We start from the raw sequence: 24,451 nt of genomic DNA, 5'->3' as shown, positions 1-24,451 counted from the left end.
AGGAGCCCGTGAGGGGGCAGCTGAGACGGGGTGGAAGAAAGGATCACTGGAGCTAAGAAGGCCGGTGAAAGCAAAGACCAGGTGACAGACAAAGGTAGGAATGTAGAAAGGCAGGTGGAAGGAAGAAGATGGTCCAACCTCTGGGGCAGTTTGCAGATGATAGGGAGTAACGGGATGTCAGTGGGTGACAGTTAACAAGAGGAATAATGAGAATGAAAGTCCAGTTAATAAGCTTCAAAAGAACCAGGCTTTGCAGAGGATAAAAGGGGAAATGATTTAAACATGCCATTGGTGTGGGGTTGGGGAGGAGGGTGTCCCTCTCTCTAGACCCTGGGGTACATAGAACGGGGAAGAAAAAGCAGCTTTATTCAACTCAGAGGTCATCAGTTTCACTTAAAATGCCTCAGCGATAGAAAGTTCAGACAAGTTCAAGTATATTTTGCTGCTGAAGAGTGAGTACCGGGGGTGGGGGGCAGGGTGGAAAGATTTTGGAAGGCAGGGAGGGATGGTAAATATGACCCAGACTGGGGGATGTAAAGAGCAGTACAGGGATAGCATTGCTATGAGAATAAATTATCTGGGAGGCTTGGTGATTACTCTGAGTGATTCATTTGGCAGCAGTGACACCTAAAAGGATACTTGATTTTTGAAATATGTGAGCACTTAAGCAGAAACCTTCAATTTCATTAAAATTGGCTCTTAGACTAGTATGGGGTGGGGATGCAAGTTCTGAGCTGTTCTTGCGCCTCTTTTATGATTTTCAAATTTTCTTCAGTGTCACTGTAATCATGCCTGGGGACTGTCAACGGCAGACAAGGACGTAAACCCAGTTGTGCCTGACTTCAGCACCATGCTGCCTACAAGGGCGGGGGACCAAAGCCACAGCTGCTGCTCTGACCAGCCGCCACCTTGACCTTCATGGGAGGAGTCTTCCCGGCTTTCCTGGTTTTATCAGAGTGGCCTCTAATGCCCAAACGAGGCCCGACACTGGGAAGAGAAGGCAGCTGAGGGAAGGCAGGAGAGGAGCACACTTACATGTGGCGCACAGCATCCTCAAAGAGCACCAGGTCCATCACTGTGTGGACTTCATTGTGGTTCTCCAGGGCTTCCACCAAAGTCTGGGTCAAAAGTTCCCACAACTGTACTGGCAGGTACTTGGGCTCGCCAGTGCCATTTGCAAAATGGCAATACACGTCCTGGCTTCATGTCTGCTCCACAGTCCCTTCCATACCCTGGAGAAGAGACACAAGCACAAGCACCCTTCTTACTGACTCTCAGTTCTGGTCCCCACAGAGCAGACACACCTCATTCACTTTTCCTCTCTGAACACTCCCTGAAAGCTGAGTGTCGCTGCTGCTTTGAAAGCTTCATTTTCTTGAGAATCCCTTCTAGGGTGGAAGCTCTACACATTTCCAAGCCCCATGAAGTCATGGATGATGTCTGCCATTCCTTGCAGGCTGAGGATGTGAAATGGAAGGTGGGAGTGGCTTTCCTACATGTACAGTAAGAGCCTGGGTCTGAGCAGAGGAGTGAATGGGGACACGTGGATGGATGTCCCTAAGCAGGGGACCTCAGCAGTGCTGGGTGAAGGAGTCCATGGTCCAGTGGCCTCATGTCCCCCACATCCTATCCAACAGGTCTTGCTCTCCAATCCAGAGCAATGTTGTAAAACACCCTTTCCTGCTTCCTGTGAGATTGCACACTATAGGCTGCCAACCCCAACTTCATAGGCTCAGCTCAGAGAGCTTGATTTCTGAAAAATGCACCACGAGCCATTCTTAGGTGACTGGTTTGTTTAATGGGGACATTGATAATCTCATAAAACATTTATAATAGAACCCCCTACTATAAAAACTTTCCCAAAGATTTGGGATTGTGTGTCAGTTCTTGCTCACAGGATAAACCTCACCAGGTTTAATAAATACCCAGTACAATTCAATTAACTTAAAGACAGGGAGTTTACATCTCCACCAATCTACCCTCTAAGTATTGAAGAGGTAACTTTTAAAATTTTTCAGAAAGGAATCACTTATCAAAACCCAAATGCCTGCTACTTCAAAAGAAAGGATGTAGAGGAATTAAGTGTGAGAAAGAACAGGTTTTCTAATGCATAAGTAGGAATCAGTTCAAGCAGTTGTCTCCACCTGCCATTCTCTTCTCCAAAATCTAAGACTGGGAGAGCCACCCAGGAAGATGTAATCAGCATGCTATTCACCAGCGGGGACATGATCCTGGGCACAAGTCACTGTAGGGTTCACCCTGGAAGCCCAAGAGACAAGATGCACCAAACCTAATGGAGGGAAAGTGAGGATACACTGACATCTACAGTGAAGCCAGGGCTGCTGCCTGGTTAGAAGAAGAAAGAAGTGAAAAGAGTTGAATTATCAAACAGTTATGTACACTTTGAAAGTGGTTTCAGGACCATAGAAAACCCTTAAGCTATTCTGGCTTTGCCAGACAGTAACGATAAGCATCCAGATCTTTGGAAAAGATTTAATGCAATGCAGGGGAGCATTCCTGGCAATAGAAAAACATGTCAGAAAGTGATGTGGGAATACATTTGTCCAGTTTGAAAATGGGCTAATATCCCAGGAATCAGTCCTGATGGCAGGCAGTTTATATTAACAATGCAGCAGAGGGGCCACTGAAGTGCAGGCCTGAAAGTCCTGGTCTGTGAAGACCTGACAAAACAACAGACCTCTGAGTTTATGACCAGAACCAGGCTGTGTGAAAGGGAAAGAAACCCAGCCACATAGTGAATCAAAAATTTCTTAATTGCACAAGGGCCATGAATTAAAGAATTTCAAGCTTTTATGGCAGAAACAGGATGGTATCACCTCCTTGGTGGAAATTTGGCAACTTTTTTTAACACCAATACCAAGATTTGGTGCAACCAAAAGTGCTTGAGGCTGGCATTTGAAATGTGGAAAGGTAATGCCAGTATTAATTATATCTGGGTCTGTGATCAAAAGGATGTGCCCTTAGCATACAGACCCACATAAGGACTTCTGTTTCAAAGACTGAGTGTTCTTTCTTCAAAGAACTAGCTCAGACCAGAAGATACTCAAAGCTCTTTTGCAGAGCTAACAATGGATACATAAACTGGCAAATTCTACCATGCTCAAAGAAGGGCATTTAAGATGTGGCAGTACTTAACATCAGGCCATATAAAAAGGATGGAAAAGTGGAGGAATTCAGGCTGTTTGGATTAGTAAAGGGCAGACAGAGATAAACTACTTAATATGCTGTCAAAACATTCAAAAGGCTGTCATATAGGTTGGATGGACTGTAATGTTTTTAGAGGTAGACTCAGGATCTTATCAGGGAAAAATATGGAGCTAAATCTAGCAAGGTGAGCATAGGTGCAATGTGGTACATTTAAATACAAGATTTGATTATTTCTAAATTCAAGAGGGGACAGTCAAACAGTATGTGTGAAAAATATGGGGCATTTCTCAACAGAAGGCTCTGTGTTAGTTGTGGGGTAATTTTGACACTAAGACATATAACTATGATCTTAGGCTGTGTTAATGTATCAGTGCTTCCCAAGACATATTCTATGGACCATTCATTCCACAAACTATTAATAGGTTTTATGAAGGGAAAAGAATTTTAGGGCCCAATACATGTGAGAAATGATAAATGAATCAAGGTTATTCAAGATTTTCAGGGCTTTACTGTGCTGACTGCACTGTGGATTTCCAAGAAAGGGATTAATATGAAGTACTTTCTCAATTTATTTCATTACAGATACCTTCTTTTCAATGAGTACACCATACTACAAGTCTCCAGCAGGACACATTTTGGGAAGCAGTATAACAAAGCTGCGCTATATAAGAAGAGAGGAATGATGATCCCTGCTTTTTCGGTCAGACTCCAACTGGGTTGTGTTATGAAAGTTGGGTGCCGTGATTTCAGAAAGGAGAGCAGAGGGGAGACTAATCAAGATGATGTCAAATTTCTCCAGGCTGGTAAACAAGCCACATCAGAAGTGGCTAAGAGAACAGAGGCTATTTGGCCTGGAGGAGAGGAGACCCAGGAAAGAGAAGATAAATGGTCTTAAAATACCTGAAGGCTTGTCATGTAGACCTAGGATGGACGGACAGGGAAATACACTTTAGATAATTCTTAGAATCAATTTCTAGTCTTTAAAACTGTTCCAAAGGTTCCAAATTTCAAACCTGGTCCATACGTTCAGTCATTAGCAGTTCCAAAATGGTTGCTCTGGGAAAGGCTGTGCATCTCCAGGGAGGCTGGCATGTCAACTGGGACGACCATCCTGGGAAATGCTGCTCAGAGGAGTTAGTAGAGGATGAGTACTTGGATCTGAAGATCTCTTTCTACTGCTGAAATTCCACGATTAATTTGGGTCTCTTCTTGCCTCAACATTTTTCACCTTGGCAAAGTAATGATAGATTTTCTTTCCTTATCTAATCTCTGATTTTTTTTCCCATTTATGAGCTAAATGTTATCATTTGGGGGATCAGCTGCACAGTTACATGATTAACTGTAAAGAAAAATTCGTAAGGCAATACTCACATCAAAAATTTTCTTGACCACTTCTCTCTGGATTTTATTAAAAAGATTAAAGTCCTTCTCTTCCACCATCTTATCCCGATAAACCTGATTTGATTCATGCACATAGAGCTTTACTAGGTCCTGTGTGGATTTTACACATTCCACTGAGGAGAAGAGAATGCCCTTTAAGGAGAATAGACAACAAAACAAAACAAAACCATGAACAACAATTTAAAACTGCAACAGTTACAATTTATTGAAGCCAGTTATGTGACAGGTCCTGTGCTGGGTGTTTCGCCAGACAAAGCTCACTTACCCATCATGATGACCCTACAGAGCAATTTTTATTATATCCATTTTGTATAATGTGGAGATTGGGATTCAGAAAGACAGGAAGCATTCCCAGGGCATGCAGTAAAAGGCTTTAGTTCAAAACCACAAGGTTTTGAAACCAGGTGTGCCTGAAGGGACAATCTGGAATTTTAACCACTACATTCTGAATCACCACAATAATGGGGGGAAAGGTAGCTTCTCTGCTGTATTTCAATTCTACGAGCGTCACTTTGAAAATGAGTCCTGGTGACAATCGCTTATGAAAAATTGATGACCAAGTGAGGAAATGAATATAGTTAACTTTTGCAGGTCAGCAATCTATTTATTCAGCTCTAGTAGGTTCTACTTCCTATGTACCACAGGGGTCGTTCCAGATATTCACTATTCTTTTTGAATTTTTCTGTCACTTTCCTCTGTTGCTTTTAGCTAATGTCTCAGCCTTCTCTTTCATTGACAAATGGAGACCAGCAAGATTAGCCCTTTGGCAACCTCAACGAATCCAGTAACTTCAAAGTCATCTATACCTGTTTGCCTTCATTGCCCTCATTCTTGTTTTAGAGGAAAAGTGGCCATTTGGTTGTTCCTCATTACTGACAGTAATAACCCTGCACACTTTCTGTACCTTCATGCCTTTTGCTTTGCTTGTTATGCTCACATTTCAAGATCTAGCTTAATTGATATGTCTTTGTTGAAGTCATGCATGACATCACCTTTCCTGCCCAACAGCATTCCCTCTGATGCACCCCACATAATGCTTTATGTATAAATCTCTATTACAGAAGAACTATTAGTTTCTAAAATTATTTTTATTCACACAGGTCTCCATCTTCCAGGTCCTGGTGAGTGTCTCAAAGGACAGGGAAATTGAAAGACATAATTTGGATGTTATTTATTTTTATCATTGTATTACTAGTACCTAGCATGGTGCCAGACATATGCTACATTCTCAACGAATGCTTGCTGAAAGAATGAACGGGTTGGTATTGAAACCTTCAATTACTGTAACATAGCAAGAACCTCCATCAGGATTTCTGCTTTTGGCAATGGCAGAGTAGCTGATCTCACCAACCCAGTGAGGTCAACTACAGAAAACAGGAAAATTATTTTAAAGCTTAATCATTTTAGAGGCATTAGAAAGTAACCAAGGCAGTCAGAGCTAAGATACCAGAGAGAAGAGGAGGAAGAAAAATGAACCCAAACTTTGACACTATTTTTTCTCTTCAGACATTTGCCAAATCATGAGCAGTAGCTTCAGAAACTGAGAAGACAGATACAAGTGAGAGATCAAGACACTGAGCAGAGTTTTCTCATCTCATGGAGAAGGGAGGATAAAAACTGGAGTTCAGTGATTACCAAGAAGGGGTCAGAGCTACAACCCCAAGGGACCGCCTCCAAGGGTTACACACTAGGGGTATGAGTGAACACAGATCATTCAATCCTTACAGAAACTCATGCTCAGCTTCAATCTTCTCAATCCCTGGTAGCTGCTTGCCAGAAACAGAAGTATATAATCTATGAAGGAAAATAATGCCATCTCAACCCTCAAATTATCTGCACATTTAAAACCTCACAATGTCTGGCAATCAAGCAAAAATTACTGGGAATAACAGGAAATAGGACCAAAACCAAAGAAAAAAACTGACCCACAGGAGATCTAGGTCTTAGAATAATCAGACACAGAATTTAACTATGATGAATATGACTAGAAATTAGATGATAAGGTAAAGAATTTCAGAAAACTGGAACTTTTAAAATTAATCAAATGCAAAGTCTCAAATTAAAAATTACCCCAAGGTTACAGTAACTGAAACTAAGAACATTTCAAATAGGGCTAACAGCAGAATAGACACAGCTGAAAAAAGAATTAGTGAATGAGAAGAGAGATTAGCATAAAATATTCAGATTGGGTAGCAATGAGAAAAAATTTAAAAAAAAGAAAAAAGCATAAAGGACATAGGACAGAGTGAAAAGGTCTCAAAACATGCTGGGAAACCAGAAAAGGAGAGAGAAGCAGAAGCAATATTTGAGGACACACTGGCTGCATCATCTCTAAAACTGAACACTGAACTAGATTCAGAAGTGCTACAAACACTAAGCAGGATAAATACAAAAAATACTGCCTTAGTCATCTTAGGCATAAAAGTGAAAGTTTTGAAAAATCAAAGACAAAGAGTAAATATCAAAATCAGGCAAGTGAAAAAATAAATATGTGTACTTCAAAGGAACAATAAGACTTGGAGATTATTTATCAACTGAAATGATGGAAACCAGAAAACAATGAAATAATGCCTTCAATGTGTACAGCAAAAATAGCTGCCAACCTAGAATTCTAAACCTCCTCCCAAATTCTTCCAGAAATAGTAAATCAATATATCATCAGTCAAATAAAAACTTAGAGATTCTTGTCTAGCAGATATAAACTAAATACTAAATGTGTTCTCCAGGCAGAATAAAAATGATTCCAAAAGGAAGAACAAATATTCAGCAGGAATAAAGAGCCATGGGAAAAGTAATATGTTGGTAAATCTAAATAAACATAGACTTAGTAGGACAAAAGTATTAGTGTATTATGGGTTTTCAATATAAACTGAATTAAAAGAAATAACAATAGCACAAAAATTGGAGGGAGGTAAATTTTTCTAAGATCCTTACATTGTATGACAGTTGATAAAAGTGTTAACATAAAAGAAAAGAGGATAAAATGATGCATTTGGTATCCATTAGGTAAATTACAAAAGAATGTGCAGCATGCTAAAAAAGGGAGAAAATAAAAAGAATTTTTTAAATATAAATTAGTTTGATAGAATATAAGAGAAAGAAGAAAATAGTTAAATAAATAGGACATCTTGAAAACAAATAGTGTAAAGTAGTCTAAATACATTATTATATAAAATAACATCAAATATAAATGCACTAAAAACATTTTAATTAGAAGACACTGATTTTTTTAAAAATCATTAAATTATTTTAAAATATTTTTTAAAAGTCCATCTGTACGCTGCCTATAAAGATTTCCTTAAATAGAAAAATGTGGGATAAGAAGTTCCAAAATAACATAGCATGAAAATACTGACTAAAAGAATTAGTATGACTGGTTTGACTAAAAAATTAGTATGGAGTAGCCATACTAATACCATAGAAAGTTGACTTTAAATCAAGGACCATTTTTAGAAAGAAAGAAGTACATTTAATAAGAAGGAAAGGGTCAGTCCATAGGAAGATATACTTATTCTAAATTTGTGTGCATCTAACAACATTCCAAAATATATAAATATGTCAGGAATAAAAGGAGAAATTGACATGTCTATAGTTACAGTGAGATTTTAGCATACCCTTCTTAGAAATGAACACAATAAGCAGAACAAAAAAAATCAGTAAGGATCTAGACAATTTAAACAACATGATTTACAAGCTTGACCTAACTGACCTATAGATAAAACTACACCCAACACATGCAGAATGCATTATTTTCAAAAGTGCACATTGTTTATATTTTGGGACATAAAACCAGTCTCAACAGACTTCAAAGGAATAAAATTATATTGATTGTATTTTCTGACAGTAGAACTAAGCTAGGCAGGCATCAATAAGAGAAAAATAACTAGAAAAATCTCTAAATTTTGGAAAATAAAGCACTATATTTCAAAGTATCCCATAGGTTAAAGAAGTATAGGGGAAATTAAGAAATTTTATGAAGTAAATGATAATAATAATACAATATATAAAATGCTTGCATAATGCAGCTAATTGTTTAATTACAGAGAAATTTTTGGCCTTAAAATGAGTGTTTTAGAAGAGATGAAAGGCTGACAGTTAATGGCCCAAGCAGCCATGCCAAGAAGTTAGAAAAAGAACAAACTAACCCCAAATCCAAAGTAAATAGAAAGAGATTGTAAAGAAAGGAACAAATATTAATAGCATAAAAAACAGATGTCAAATAGAGATAGTCAATAAAATAAAAACCTAATTTTGGTATACTTCCCAGTTTCTTTGACAAGACCAGCACAACTGATAACTCCCTAGTAAGGCTGATAAAAGAGAAAAACAGAAAAACAGAAAAGGCACACATATATCAATATCCAGAATAAGAAAGAGGGTATAATATGAGATACTATAGATGATTAAAACATAATAATGGAATATCATCGATAATTTTATGCTGAAAAATTAGAAATTGATGACATTGGCATCTCACCACACTGATACATGAATGAACAGAAAATCTGAATTGTCTAGTAGGTATTAAAGAAATTGAATTCATAACTTAACATGTTCCATGAAGAAAACTACAGAAAGTTTCATCAGTAAATTCTTCTGACATTTAAGGAAGGCACAATATAATGTTTTATAACAACTTCTTGAGAGTAGAAAAAGAGGGAACGCTTCCCAGTGTATTTTATGAGGACCTCATAACCTTAGAATATTGGAAGAAAAGTAATTACAGGACAATCTCATTAATATAAAAGCATAAATTGAACAAAAATAGCAAATAGAATCCAACAAAATATAAAACATTCAGCAGGTAGCAATTAAGTTGGGTGGATTATAGGAATGCAAGGCTGATCTAACATGAAAAAATAATCAGTGTAACACTGTATTTCCAGAAAAGGGGGAGAAAAAAAGCAATATAATTACTTCAACAGATACATAAAAATCATTTTTTAAGTTTCCACATATGTTTGTGATTAAAACAGTAAACTATAAACAGGAAGAAATTTTCTTTATCTGGCAAAGAGTATCCTCAAAAATCTGTAAGCATCATATTTAATGGTCAACTATTAAAAACTTTTCCCCCTAAAATTTAGAATGCAATGAGATGCCACTCTCACTACTTCCCTTCAACATTGTACTGGCAGTTGTAGCCAGTACAATAGGAGAAGAAAAAGAAATTACAAGATTTAAAGATCAGAAAGAAAGAAATTGTTATTATTATTATTTACCAATAACATGATTGTATATACAGGTGTATAATATTGAACAGAAGACACAAAAGAATATTTATCAAATGATTCTATTCATATAAAGTCCAAAAATAGGCCAAAATAACTTATTATGTTAGAAATTCAGACAATATTTACCTCTGGGTGGAGGAGGAAAGAGGGAACAGAAGTAAGAAAAATCAGGAGCTTCAGCGATGATAGCAATGTTCTATTTCTTGATCTGAGTTGTGGTTACATAGGTGTGATGGCTTTGTGATAATTAACCAAGCTGTATGCTTATGACTTGCATGCTTTTCTACTTGTATGTTGTACTTTAATAAAAGTTTATCTTAGAGAAAGAAATTACATGAGGTCCCTTTGGCTCCACCATACATACATCTCAGCCCTTCTCTCCTTCCCAGCTCCCCCAGGTATCCACCGTGTATGAGACGCATGGGGCAGGAAGAAGCACCAGCCGGGAATCCTGATCCGAGGACTGTGTCTGACTGCGGGGTGTGCTGTCAGCTGGTTTATCAGCCTTCTTACCCCAATCACTCAGGCTGACTGACAATTAAAGGCAGAGTCAAAGTGAGCATGTCAAGTGCGAAGACAGTTATGTGCGACACTGAGATGGGGATGGTTAACGATGGCTGCTGCTCAGAGCTCTATCAAATTCTGTCCTGATGGGGACAGCACGAGCAAGTGCAGAGGAGGTCTGAATGACTGAGCCTTGGAGCAAGCTGGATGAAGAAAAGCAGCATGCCCCCTGGGCAGTGCCTGTCTCCTAGTGGGCATTCAACCATCCCCTTAGGCTCTTCTGTCAAGCCTGTAGACAAGCAGGCAGGGAGGGAGGGAAGCACAGGAAGGCTGAGGTCAAGCTATGAGCTTGAAACCCCCTCTGGAAGAGGAGGGTGAAGGACTGTTGGTTGAAAGGAGGCATGTGGTCCATGGAGGATGTGCTTTCCCACACTTGTGGCAGGTGGCTGACAGCTGGCAAGCTGCAGAGATGCCTGGCTGGGACATAGAGCCCAGGGGGTTGCCACTCAGCCTGCCTGGGGCAGGTAGAGAAATGGGGCCAGGGAAACAAGACTTACCCTCCCGGGCTTTCCACTTCCTTCACTGGCTGGTTGGGTGTTTTAGGCAAGTCTGTATAATTTTTGTGGGTCTCTGCTTCTTCATTTTTAACCGAGTTTATTCTTGGGAGGTATATGACCAAGAATGTTGCCCTGAGCCAACTCACATGTATTCTGAGACTTGACCTTGCTGTGGATTCAGTGGCTCCACCTTTAGAACCCTAAAGCCTTTCTGAGCACAGCTCTTGGATCTTTGAGCTAACATTTACTAGGCTTCTGCTCCTTATGAACAAGAGTCCTGGCTGGAACATGCAGGCCCTGAGTCCTCAGGTCTGAAGCTTTGCTGGTTTTAGGTTCCCCAGAGTCTGGGTAACGAATTACACATACATGTGCTCCCTGCAGGGTCATGCTTCTCTCCCTGATCCTGTTGACCTTTCCCTACAGGTGTGGCCTCTGCTTGGTGTGAAAGGCATCCTTCACCCAATAATGGCTTGGTGCAATCTTGGGAGTGATCTCTCTGAAAAGTAGTTTCTGCAGATTCTTGTGGAGGATTAGAAAGTTGTGGCCTCTGCCGTGTGAGGATGCTGTACCTGACCAAGAGGAAGAGAGGCCAGGGTCTGCTGCATTGCCCTCTGAGACTCTGACAGTGAAGGGCCAAGCAACTAGAAATGATGGGCAGAGATAGGCCATTACTATTCAGATGAGCAGCAGCAAGGATCTGAAATGGCTTTGCCCTGGAAAAGAACTCGGATATTTTACAAGTGAGGCATCCCAAGGGCTGGCAGATGGTGTCTTAGAGATATTATGATATGGCTTCTTCAAGAAGCAGATCTCTCCTGCATGATTTAGGGGACTTCTTTTTATCCCAAGAACAACAGGTATACCACCAGGGCCTGCAAAATAGCTTCAGCTCTGTCTTCTGTGTCATTTTCTTTCCTAGGCGTGCCGAAATCATTACATGACATTATCTCCAAGATGCTGAGCCCTCTCCAGCCGGAAGGAACCAACTCAAAAATGCATTCTGCTTACTGGGAAATAAGGTAATTAGCAAACAGAACTCTGTTTTGCTGAAGTCCTTCCTTACGGGGCCTATCTCACTCTGTTTACCTTTTTATGTTCATGCGTCCATACGAACTGAGCCCTTGCCTAAGAGTTTGGCATTAACTACTATTTTACTAGAATGGAAGAAACCAGATCATTATTCAGCCATCTCAGCTGGCACAGACTGACCTACCTGGAAAATCTTGGCAAAGTCTCTGAGATTGAAGATGTAGTGGAATTTGATGGCTGTGGGGAGGAACGTGGTGGTAATCTTCTGGTGGAAGTTAAAGGTGAGGTCGATCAGCGGGGGAACGGACCTCTGCAGGGATGCTGGGAAGTTTCCAGGCGTTAGGTGCTGACTCAGGATGGTGCTGTAGATGGAGGACAGGGCGTCTGCTCCCGGGAAGGAGAGGACAAACAGACTGAAATGGCACTGCACTGGGAAGAGAGGTATATGGAAGGACCCAGAGTCAGACATCTACCACAGAATAAAAATCACTGTCTCCGGATTTGGATAACACTATGAAGACTTCCTATAAGGCTTTGAATTCTACATACTGGTCACATTTCTCACCCTAAACCCAAGCTTAGGTTGAGCTAAAATGACTGGGGGAATAATGGGCTTTGGACTTTTGGTCAAAGACATCAGTATGGGGTAGTAAGAAGAGAACCTGAACTCAGAGAATGTGAGCCCAAATCTCAATGTTACTGAGTACCCACATGAGCTTCAGAGAGTCATTTCATCCCTCTGAAGTTTTCTTATCCTGAAGAAAGAGTGATATCAGATGAACTTGATGACCCCTTTCAGCTTTAAAAGCTTCATAACTCTGGGTCCAGGAGTTTCTCCATCCCACTAGAAATACAAGTCAGCAATGCAGACAGGACACCAGCCTCTCCAGAGTACACAGTGAATACTACTGCGGGCTGGTGGTCCAAGACACCAGTTGGTCCTAACTGGGGTATTTGATACTAGCTGCTGCAGAAGACACATTGTCCCCACCCACCTCAGTCAGGTGTTTTTACACAACAAAGGTCATGTCATAGTCTGATGAAGGTTAACCTGTATGATTTACCACTTTAAGAAGCTGGACAGGGGAAGGGCCAATTATTACTTAAAATCAAGGGACATCTGCCCTGGTAAGGGAGTGTTTAGGACTCAGATACTGGCTACTTCCATACCTGAAGCCGTGGGTTGATGGTGAAGCTGCCTGCAGTGGGGTTCATGCAGGAAACACACTGTACATTCATGATCTCCTTTAGGCACAGCCTGTTACAGTCATACCTGGAACAGTCAGAAACCACAGGTTAGAGTTGTGTGAGGGCCCAGGCAGGTGAATGCCTTGTAAAGGTGTGGTGGGCTGTGCCCTATTATTCATGCACTTGAGTACATGAATGTCTTGGTCCATTGGTAGAGACTGAAAAGAGACCAGATCCTGGGATCTAATATCTATGGAATAGCATAGGAAGAAGAGACCATATGGATGGACTAAGAAAAATGGGAGGCAGAAATTCAGGGGTGTGTGGCACCTCAGAAAGCAAAGGAAGTCAGTATTTCCAAAAGGAGAGAGCCGTCAGCCATGTCAAGTGCTGTCAAGAGAATAAGAAAGATAATGACCCACATCTGAGGTCTGTCAGACTTCACATAAAGACACAGTGAGCAGTTGGGCAAAACAGCTCAGTAAAGTTGAGGAAAACAGAAAGTAAATAATAGTGGGCCGGGGAGTGAGTGGGAGAGGAGGACATGAAAACAGCAGAGAAATCTGGTTATGTAGGGAGAGAGAGAACAGTAACTAGAAAATCATTTCCTGAACTCAATAGAGAAATTTATGCAAGTTAAAATACTGGTGAGAAGGAGCTAATCAGGAGAAAAGGGGGGCTAGATGATGGAGTGAGGATCTCAGGAGGTTGGAGAGAGTGGGGTTAAGGTGCGGTAGACAGCTAAGCCTCAGGGAAGATGTGTCAGCAGGAGGGACAGAAAGATGCATGGGGGTGCAAGTAAGTTGTGCAAGCAAGAAATGGAGATGGCGTGTGTGATCATTTGTGGAGGTGGGTGGGAGGTTTGAGGCGAGAAGAGAAGATATGAAACCGACTTTTCTGAGAGTGGAGATGTGAACATGCATAGGCAGTATGGGACAATCCCTGGGAAGTTTCTACCTCTCAGTTAAGATTTGTGGCCATGAATCTAAAAGAGGAGGCTTTTTTCCTTACATGAGAGCCATGTATCTTCTCTGGCCAAGCCTTTTATGTGGGTTTGAATGCCCTTTCTGAAAGAGCTTTCTAGAAAACAGAAGCCTATGAGGAATGCAGTTTGCCATGGGGATTCTCAGCTGGCACCAGAGATAAATTGAGGCTGGCAGCCCCAGCAGAACAGACTGGGCTTTGGCTCTGCCTTAGGCCTTTCCCACCCCCTCTGCGTGTGCTCTTACCAGTGGCCATAGTCCAGATGCTGCCTGATGACCATGTGTGGCTGCACAGTCCCATAGGCATCAACCTCGGGCATGTTCATGTCATCGATGAAACATAAGCTTCTTGTTGCCTGGGGGGCCATAATTTCTGCCAGCCTTCTTTTCTAGAGGCTTCTCCAGGACAGCTGAGGAAGAGAGCCAGTTAGTGAAACAGGGAAGTTCAAACCGCAGGTGCTAGTACCCAGCGAATATGGATGTCAAGGTCAAGCAATGGTGCAATGTGCTCAGGCTTGCGAACGATGGTGGCAGCTACTACTAGATTCAGGCACCCCACAGAACCAGAAGGAGAAGCTGGAAATGACCTGGCAGTAGCAGGGAAGTACTCGCCAGGTGTTGAACATCTTATTTTTGCACTGTTAGGTTTTTACAAACATTTATTATCTCATTGAATCCTTATAACATCACTGCAAGATTAGTATTATCATCCCAATATACAGATGAGGGAACTCGGACTTAGAAGAGTGACTCTTCTAAGATAGAGTCAGGAAACAAGTCCAAAGTAGTTAAATTTCAAAGCCTATGCTCCCGCTATCATACTTGTGGTCCCCCGTTTTCGTTGTTTATAGACCAGAATGGGAAGAGACCTTCATAGTCCCAATACTGGTCCCAATACTCTACCCTCCAAAAATCTACAAATAGCCAGATCCTGGGTAGATCTGGCCTCTCTACCTTAGACACAGATGAGCGTGAGGCTGTGGCTCCCATCCCAGGGGTAGGTGGGGGCCCTCCTTCCCCTGTGATGTAAGAGGGATTATTGGGTATGTCATAAAAGGTGTTCTCAGAGAGTTCACCTCCCGTGGTTCTCCTGCGGGGGAACAGAAACAACAGCCTCAGAGTAATTTCCCAGAAGCCTCCAGTATCATGAAGGGCACTGCCCCACTGCCTGCAGGTTCTGAGGCCCGTCTATCAGGGCATCTCAGTGCCTTCCTGGAGACGAAGTATAGACTCTCTTGAGAAGCTATTTCTTCAATTATCCAGCCAGAGGAAAGAACCAAACAGCACCATTTTCCAGCCTGACAGGACTTGTTTAGAACAAACTTTTAAGTAATAGGGTGGATATATGTGTCTTTTCTTTCCAGTAAAGCAATTAAATATTTATGTTTTACAAGAACCAACAGTTCCAATTACAGCTGGAGTGCTAAGAACCATCTGATTTCTTCTCTTAAAAAACAAGTTTGTAAACAAGGAGAAAGTGTCAATAGACATAGGAAGGTGACAGAAAGACAAGTTCCTTCAAGAAGCTTGAATATTCTAATTTTTCAGGTCCTGAGTTGAATTAAGTGCTTAAAATATGAATTAAATTTAAATTAAATTAGCATCCAATTAACATACACTATCAACCAATTAATAACCCAGCACCTTCTTCCCCCCTAAAGACATACCAACTCTGTATGAGATCTGTCAAAATGAAATATAATTAATGGGCTGCCAAGGGCCTGTTCTGGGCAACAGTCCTTCTAGTAGGAAATTCTCTCCTTAGGAAGACTTGTTTCTCCTCCTCCCAAAGTGGTGATATTCGAGTCAATGCCTGGAATTAAGCAGACCCTGTAATTTGGGTTGATTAAATCTTGTGTGCTTCTAGGATTTTGAGAAGAAAAGCATGTCAGCAAGAAGTGGCCTTGGAATGCTCTGGATTATCTCAAAAGGATGATGTTAAGTACTCCCAAGTAAGAGAGCCCCCCCAACCCTGGAAAAGGCATACACATTTTGATCCCTTCTTGGCCAAGCTTTGCTCCAAGTCACATTGAGGATGGAATGGTAGCAAGTCCTTCCATTTGTAGGCAGAACTGCAGGCGCAGAAGTTTAAGTTCCAGCAAACATGCTGATGTTGAAGGCACTACACACAGGAGACATAAAAGTATGTGACTTTCGGCGGGAGCCAAGATGGCGGCGTGAGTAGAGCAGTGGAAATCTCCTCCCAAAAACACATAGAGCTATGAAAATATAACAAAGAAAAATCTTCCTAAAATAGAGACCACAGGACACAGGACAACATCCAGACCACATCCACACCTGCAAGAACCCAGCGCCTTGTGAAGGGGGTAAGATACAAGCCCCAGCCCGGCGGGACCCGAGCGCCCCTCCCCCCGGCTCCCGGCGGGTGGAGAGAAACCGGAGCAGTTTTTTTTTTTTTTGGCGAGCGCTTTTTGGAAGCCTTAGAGGGACGGGCCCCCGTTGCTGGGGAGGCAGGGTGGCGGGACCGGTGAGGAGGTGCCTGGGAACGGCGCCGGAGGACAAAGAATATCCCGCGTTTCTCCCTGCGAGACCTGGGGGCGGGTGCCTGAGACCGGTGCCTGAGGACGGAGGAGGTCGCGCGTTTTTCCCCTTTTTTTTTTTTCTCTTTATGGCAAGCGCTTTTTGGAAGCCTTGAAGGGACGGGGACCCCAGTGCTAGGGAGGCACGGTGGCGGGACTGGTGAGCGGGTGGCTGGGACCGGCGCCTGAGGGCAAAGAATATCCCCCGTTTTTCCCTGCGGGACCGGTGGGCGGGTGCCTGAGACCGGCACTTGAGGACAGAGGAAATCGCGCGTTTTTCCCCTTTTATTTTTCTCTTTTCTGCGAGTGCTTTTTGGAAGCCTAAAAGGGACAGGGACCCCGGTGCTAGGGAGGCAGGGCGGCGGGACTGGTGAGCGGGTGCCTGGGACCGGCAACTGAGGACAAAGAATATCCCGCATTTTTCCCTGTGGGACCGGTGGGTGGGTGCCTGAGACCAGCACCTGAGGACGGAAGAAATCGCGCGTTTTTCCCCTTTTTTTTCTCTCTTTTTGCCAAGTGCTTTTTGGAAGCCTTGAAGGGACAGGGACCCCGGTGCTAGGGAGGCAGGGCGGCAGGACTGGTGAGCGGGTGCGTGGGACCAGTGCCTGAGGACAAAGAATATTGAGCGTTCCTTCCCTGCGGGACCGGTGGGTGGGTGCTTTTTGGAAGCCTTGAAAGGACAGGGACCCTGGTGCTAGGGAGACAGGGCAGCAGGACCAGTGCGCGGGTGCCTGGGACCGGCACCTGAGGAAAAAAAAAAAAAAAAAATCGCGTGTTTTTTCTTTTTTTTTTCCTTTCTGTTCCCTCTCTCATTGTTGCTGTTGTTGTTTTGGTTTGGAGAGTGCTTTTTGGAAATCTTAAAGGGGCAGGACAGGTCACTTAGACCAGAAGCAGGGAATCTGGGGATCTCTGGGCACTCTAACCCCCTGGGCAGCAGGGAGCACAGAGGCCCCTTACGGAGATAAATAGTCTCCTGGCTGCTCCCCCTCTAACGGGGCTCCACCATTTTGGAGGAACAGCCCCAGCCAGGCCAAGCCCACAGCAACAGTGGAGATAAACCCCAAAGCAACTGGGCAGGAAGCAGAAGCCCTGTCTGCGCACAGCTGCCCAGCACAAGCCACTAGAGGTCGCTATTCTCCCAGGAAAAGGCTACAAACCAACAAGAAGGGAAGCTCTTCCAGCGGTCACTTGTACCAGCTCTGCAGACTATCTCTATCACCATGAAAAGGCAAAACTACAGGCAGACAAAGATCACAGAGACAACACCTGAGAAGGAGACAGACCTAACTAGTCCTCCTGAAAAAGAATTCAAAATAAAAATCATGAACATGCTGACAGAGATGCAGAAAAAAATGCAAGAGCAATGGGATGAGATGCAGAGAAAAATGCAAGAGCAGTGGGATGAGATGCAGAGAAAAATGCAAGAGCAGTGGGATGAAGTCCGGAAGGAGATCACAGATGTCAGGAAAGAGATCACAGAAGTGAAACAATCCCTGGAAGGATTTATAAGCAGAATGGATAAGATGCAAGAGGCCATTGAAGGAATAGAAGCCAGAGAACAGGAACGTATAGAAGCTGACATAGAGAGAGATAAAAGGATCTCCAGGAATGAAACAACACTAAGAGAAATATGTGACCAATACAAAAGGAAAAACATTCGTATTATAGGGATACCAGAAGAGGAAGAAAGAGGAAAAGGGATAGAAAGGGTCTTTGAAGAAATAATTGCTGAAAACTTCCCCAAACTGGGGGAGGAAATAATCGAACAGACCATGGAATTATACAGAACCCCCAACAGAAAGGATCCAAGGAGGACAACACCAAGACACATAATAATTAAAATGGCAAGGATCAAGGACAAGGAAAGAGTTTTAAAGGCAGCTAGAGAGAAAAAGGTCACCTATAAAGGAAAACCAATCAGGCTAACATCAGACTTCTCAACAGAAACCCTACAGGCCAGAAGAGAATGGCATGATATACTTAATGCAATGAAACAGAAGGGCCTTGAACCAAGGATACTGTATCCAGCACGACTATCATTTAAATATGATGGTGGGATCAAACAATTCCCAGACAAGCAAAAGCTGAGGGAATTTGCTTCCCACAAACCACCTCTACAGGGCATCCTACAGGGACTGCTCTAGATGGGAGCACCCCTAAAAAGAGCACAGAACAAAACACACAACATATGAAGAAGGGAGGAGGAGGAATAAGAAGGGAGAGAAGAAAAGACTCTCCAGACAGTGTATATAACAGCTCAATAAGCGAGCTAAGTTAGGCAGTAAGATACTAAAGAAGCTAACCTTGAACCTTTGGTAACCATGAATCTAAAGCCTGCAATGGCAATAAGTACATATCTTTCAATAGTCACCCTAAATGTAAATGGACTTAATGCACCAATCAAAAGACATAGAGTAATAGAATGGATAAAAAAGCAAGACCCATCTATATGCTGCTTACAAGAAACTCACCTTAAACCCAAAGATAAGCATAGACTAAAAGTCAAGGGATGGAAAAACATATTTCAGGCAAACAACAGTGAGAAGAAAGCAGGGGTTGCAGTACTAATATCAGACAAAATAGACTTCAAAACAAAGAAAGTAACAAGAGATAAAGAAGGCCACTACATAATGATAAAGGGCTTAGTCCAACAAGAGGATATAACCATTCTAAATATATATGCACCCAATACAGGAGCACCAGCATATGTGAAGCAAATACTAACAGAACTAAAGAGGGAAATAGACTGCAATGCATTCATTGTAGGAGACTTCAACACACCACTCACCCCAAAGGATAGATCCACCGGGCAGAAAATAAGTAAAGACACACAGGCACTGAACAACACACTAGAACAGATGGACCTAATAGACATCTATAGAACTTTACATCCAAAAGCAACAGGATATACATTCTTCTCAAGTGCACATGGAACATTCTCTAGAATAGACCACATACTAGCTCACAAAAAGAGCCTCAGTAAATTCCACAATATTGAAATTCTACCAACCAATTTTTCAGACCACAAAGGTATGAAAGTAGAAATAAATTCTACAAAGAAAACAAAAAGGCTCACAAACACATGGAGGCTTAACAACATGCTACTAAATAATCAATGGATCAATGAACAAATCAAAATAGAGATCAAGGAATATATAGAAACAAATGACAACAACAACACTAAGCCCCAACTTCTGTGGGATGCAGCGAAAGCAGTCTTAAGAGGAAAGTATATAGCAATCCAGGCACACTTGAAGAAGGAAGAACAATCCCAAATGAATAGTCTAACATCACAATTATTAAAACTGGAAAAAGAAGAACAAATGAGGCCTAAAGTCAGCAGAAGGAGGGACATAATAAAGATCAGAGAAGAAATAAACAAAATTGAGAAGAATAAAACAATAGCAAAAATCAACGAAACCAAGAGCTGGTTCTTTGAGAAAATAAACAAAATAGATAAGCCTCTAGCCCAACTTATTAAGAGAAAAAGAGAGTCAACACAAATCAACATAATCAGAAATGAGAATGGAAAAATCACGACAGACTCCACAGAAATACAAAGAATTATTAAAGACTACTATGAAAACCTATATGCCAACAAGCTGGAAAACCTAGAAGAAATGGACAACTTCCTAGAAAAATACAACCTCCCAAGACTGACCAAGGAAGAAACACAAAAGTTAAACAAACCAATTACAAGCAAAGAAATTGAAACAGTAATCAAAAAACTACCCAAGAACAAAACCCCGGGGCCGGACGGATTTACCTCGGAATTTTATCAGACACACAGAGAAGACATAATACCCATTCTCCTTAAAGTGTTCCACAAAATAGAAGAAGAGGGAATACTCCCAAACTCATTCTATGAAGCCAACATCACCCTAATACCAAAACCAGGCAAAGACCCCACCAAAAAAGAAAATTACAGACCAATATCCCTGATGAACGTAGATGCAAAAATACTCAATAAAATATTAGCAAACAGAATTCAACAGTATATCAAAAGGATCATACACCATGACCAAGTGGGGTTCATCCCAGGGATGCAAGGATGGTACAACATTCGAAAATCCATCAACATCATCCACCACATCAACAAAAAGAAAGACAAAAACCACATGATCATCTCCATAGATGCTGAAAAAGCATTTGACAAAATTCAACATCCATTCATGATAAAAACTCTCAGCAAAATGGGAATAGAGGGCAAGTACCTCAACATAATAAAGGCCATATATGATAAACCCACAGCCAGCATTATACTGAACAGCGAGAAGCTGAAAGCATTTCCACTGAGATCGGGAACCAGACAGGGATGCCCACTCTCCCCACTGTTATTTAACATAGTACTGGAGGTCCTAGCCACGGCAATCAGACAAAACAAAGAAATACAAGGAATCCAGATTGGTAAAGAAGAAGTTAAACTGTCACTATTTGCAGATGATATGATACTGTACATAAAAAACCCTAAAGACTCCACTCCAAAACTACTAGAACTGATATCGGAATACAGCAAAGTTGCAGGATACAAAATCAACACACAGAAATCTGTAGCTTTCCTATACACTAACAACGAATCAATAGAAAGAGAAATCAGGAAAACAATTCCATTCACCATTGCATCAAAAAGAATAAAATACCTAGGAATAAACCTAACCAAGGAAGTGAAAGACTTATACTCTGAAAACTACAAGTCACTCTTAAGAGAAATTAAAGGGGACACTAATAAATGGAAACTCATCCCATGCTCATGGCTAGGAAGAATTAATATCGTCAAAATGGCCATCCTGCCAAAAGCAATATACAAATTTGATGCAATCCCTCTCAAATTACCAGCAACATTCTTCAATGAATTGGAACAAATAATTCAAAAATTCATATGGAAACACCAAAGACCCCGAATAGCCAAAGCAATCCTGAAAAAGAAGAATAAAGTAGGGGGGATCTCACTCCCCAACTTCAAGCTCTACTACAAAGCCATAGTAATCAAGACAATTTGGTACTGGCACAAGAACAGAGCCACAGACCAGTGGAACAGATTAGAGACCCCAGAAATTAACCCAAACATATATGGTCAATTAATATTTGATAAAGGAGCCATGGACATACAATGGCAAAATGACAGTCTCTTCAACAGATGGTGCTGGCAAAACTGGACAGCTACATGTAGGAGAATGAAACTGGACCATTGTCTAACCCCATATACAAAGGTAAACTCAAAATGGATCAAAGACCTGAATGTAAGTCACGAAACCATTAAACTCTTGGAAAAAAACATAGGCAAAAACCTCTTAGACATAAACATGAGTGATCTCTTCTTGAACATATCTCCCCGGGCAAGGAAAACAACAGCAAAAATGAGCAAGTGGGACTACATTAAGCTGAAAAGCTTCTGTACAGCGAAAGACACCATCAATAGAACAAAAAGGAACCCTACAGTATGGGAGAATATATTTGAAAATGACAGATCTGATAAAGGCTTGACGTCCAGAATATATAAAGAGCTCACACGCCTCAACAAACAAAAAACAAATAACCCAATTAAAAAATGGGCAGAGGAACTGAACAGACAGTTCTCCAAAAAAGAAATACAGATGGCCAAGAGACACATGAAAAGATGCTCCACATCGCTAATTATCAGAGAAATGCAAATTAAAACTACAATGAGGTATCACCTCACACCAGTAAGGATAGCTGCCATCCAAAAGACAAACAACCACAAATGTTGGCGAGGCTGTGGAGAAAGGGGAACCCTCCTACACTGCTGGTGGGAATGTAAATTAGTTCAACCATTGTGGAAAGCAGTATGGAGGTGCATCAAAATGCTCAAAACAGACCTACCATTTGACCCAGGAATTCCACTCCTAGGAATTTACCCTAAGAACGCAGCAATCAAGTTTGAGAAAGACAGATGCACTCCTATGTTTATCGCAGCACTATTTACAATAGCCAAGAATTGGAAGCAACCTAAATGTCCATCTGTAGATGAATGGATAAAGAAGATGTGGTACATATACACAATGGAATACTACTCAGCCATAAGAAGTGGAAAAATCCAACCATTTGCAGCAACATGGATGGAGCTGGAGAGTATTATGCTCAGTGAAATAAGCCAAGCGGAGAAAGAGAAATACCAAATGATTTCACTCATCTGAGGAGTATAGGAACAAAGGAAAAACTGAAGGAACAAAACAGCAGCAGAATTACAGAACCCAAAAATGGACTAACAGGTACCAAAGGGAAAGGAACTGGGGAGGATGGGTGGGCAGGGAGGGATAAGGGGGGGGAAGAAGAAGGGGGGTATTAAGATTAGCATGCATGGGGGGGAGGGAGAAAGGGGAGGGTGGGCTGCACAACACAGAGAGGACAAGTAGTGACTCTACAACATTTTGCTAAGCTGATGGACAGTAACCGTAATGTGGTTGTTAGGGGGGACCTGATATAGGGGAGAGCATAGTAAACATAGTATTCTTCAGGTAAGTGTAGATTAAAAATTAAAAAAAAAAAAAAAAAAGAAAGAAAGAAAGAAAAGGGGGATTACTCCTTAACAGGATAAAACTATTGGTAAATCAAAGATCAACGCATGCTTTAAATATCCTTAATGTTGATCACTTAAAGGGTGTCAGATGATCAGCTATGGAGGTACTCTTTTCTGATAATATTCCTTTCTCTTAATTAAAAAAAAAAAAAAAAAAGCAGTTACTGTGTGCTGACCTCCAATGAGTTCTGCACAGTGGTATAGAGGGCATGTCAAAGTGTGGGCAAAGGGTCTGTTTGTTTCTACGCAGAAGATCAAGGCCTAGCTTGGATACCCAGAAAATGAACTAAGATACGATATGAGGAGGAGCTTCCGGCATCAGCACTCTCTGGAGGACTCGTGCCGGGGGATGATCATCAAAAAGCCTCCACAGGGATCCGGACGATGCTGCGGTTGTGGCTGCATCCAGCCCACCATCTCCTGGACTTGCCATGAGAAGGAGGAGGGAGATGTCTAGGCTGGCATGTGCATACAGTGAGACAACGAATTTGACTGGATCTGTACTGTTGGAACTCAACCAGGAGTTGGGAGGGGTGCAAGTTGTAGCACCCCAAAATCTCATGACTATAGACTATCTATGGTTAAAAGAACATATGGGATGTGAACAGATCCCAGAAATGGGCTGCTTTAATTTGTCTGATGGTTCAAGTACAGTTGGAAAATATCCATCATATCATAGATAAATTTTCACAAATGCCTAGGGTGCCTAAATGGTTTTCTTGGCTTCACTGGAGATGGTTGGTAATTATAGATTTGCTTTGTTTATGTCACCATATTCCTATTATGTCAATATGTGTGTGCAAATTAGTTAGTAGTTTAAAACCTATACATACTTAAGGTACTATACAAGAAGATATGTCAAAGAAATAATCAATCCTCCCAAGTTTCCTTCATATGCTACATCTATAGCTTTTCTTCTTCCTTCCTAATTACAAACTTTAAATAGAATTCGTGCCTCATATCGAATTTACCGAGTATCATAATTCCTCCAGGTGGTAAAGATACCTCGAGACAAGTGCTGGGCATAGAAGCCACAGGGCATAAATCTGCAAAGAAGTAAAAAGCTAACCTTTGCAAACAATATGGCTTCTCTCTCACTTACCAACTTTACATTTCCCTGTATGGCCCCGGAAGATGACTGGTTAGCCAGAGACGGGTAAGATTCCTCAAGGGAGGAACAACCTAAGACAGGCACAGTCGCAGGGGGGCCATCAGGTGAGAATTTGGGGATCAACAGAGGTGAGGCTCAGAACCTCACCCCCCCTGCTTTGAGAGAAATCTTCTGCATCCGTGGATGTTTTGCTGCCCT

At 41.7% G+C, this 24,451-nt stretch overlaps 1 protein-coding gene and 1 pseudogene across 1 annotated transcript; both read right to left on the bottom strand.

Moving 5' to 3' along the window:
* Nucleotides 1–24,451, bottom strand: part of LOC140848601 (dynein axonemal heavy chain 9-like) — a 162,344-nt pseudogene that overhangs the window by 41,646 nt on the left and 96,247 nt on the right.
* Nucleotides 4,196–14,469, bottom strand: LOC140849027 (dynein axonemal heavy chain 9-like). The gene is made up of 5 exons (XM_073234822.1): nt 14,311–14,469; nt 13,064–13,166; nt 12,078–12,322; nt 4,540–4,701; nt 4,196–4,396 (listed from the first exon to the last, which is right to left on the bottom strand). Exons 1-3 carry the CDS (start codon nt 14,430–14,432, stop codon nt 12,245–12,247), a joined length of 303 nt encoding a protein of 100 aa, XP_073090923.1. The 5' UTR covers nt 14,433–14,469; the 3' UTR covers nt 4,196–4,396; nt 4,540–4,701; nt 12,078–12,244.

Source organism: Manis javanica, chromosome 4 (genome assembly GCF_040802235.1).
Source record: "Manis javanica isolate MJ-LG chromosome 4, MJ_LKY, whole genome shotgun sequence".
NCBI classification, from domain to species: domain Eukaryota; kingdom Metazoa; phylum Chordata; class Mammalia; order Pholidota; family Manidae; genus Manis; species Manis javanica.
Note: the sequence above shows the minus strand (reverse complement) of the source record. Positions and strands in the feature narration are given on the sequence as shown.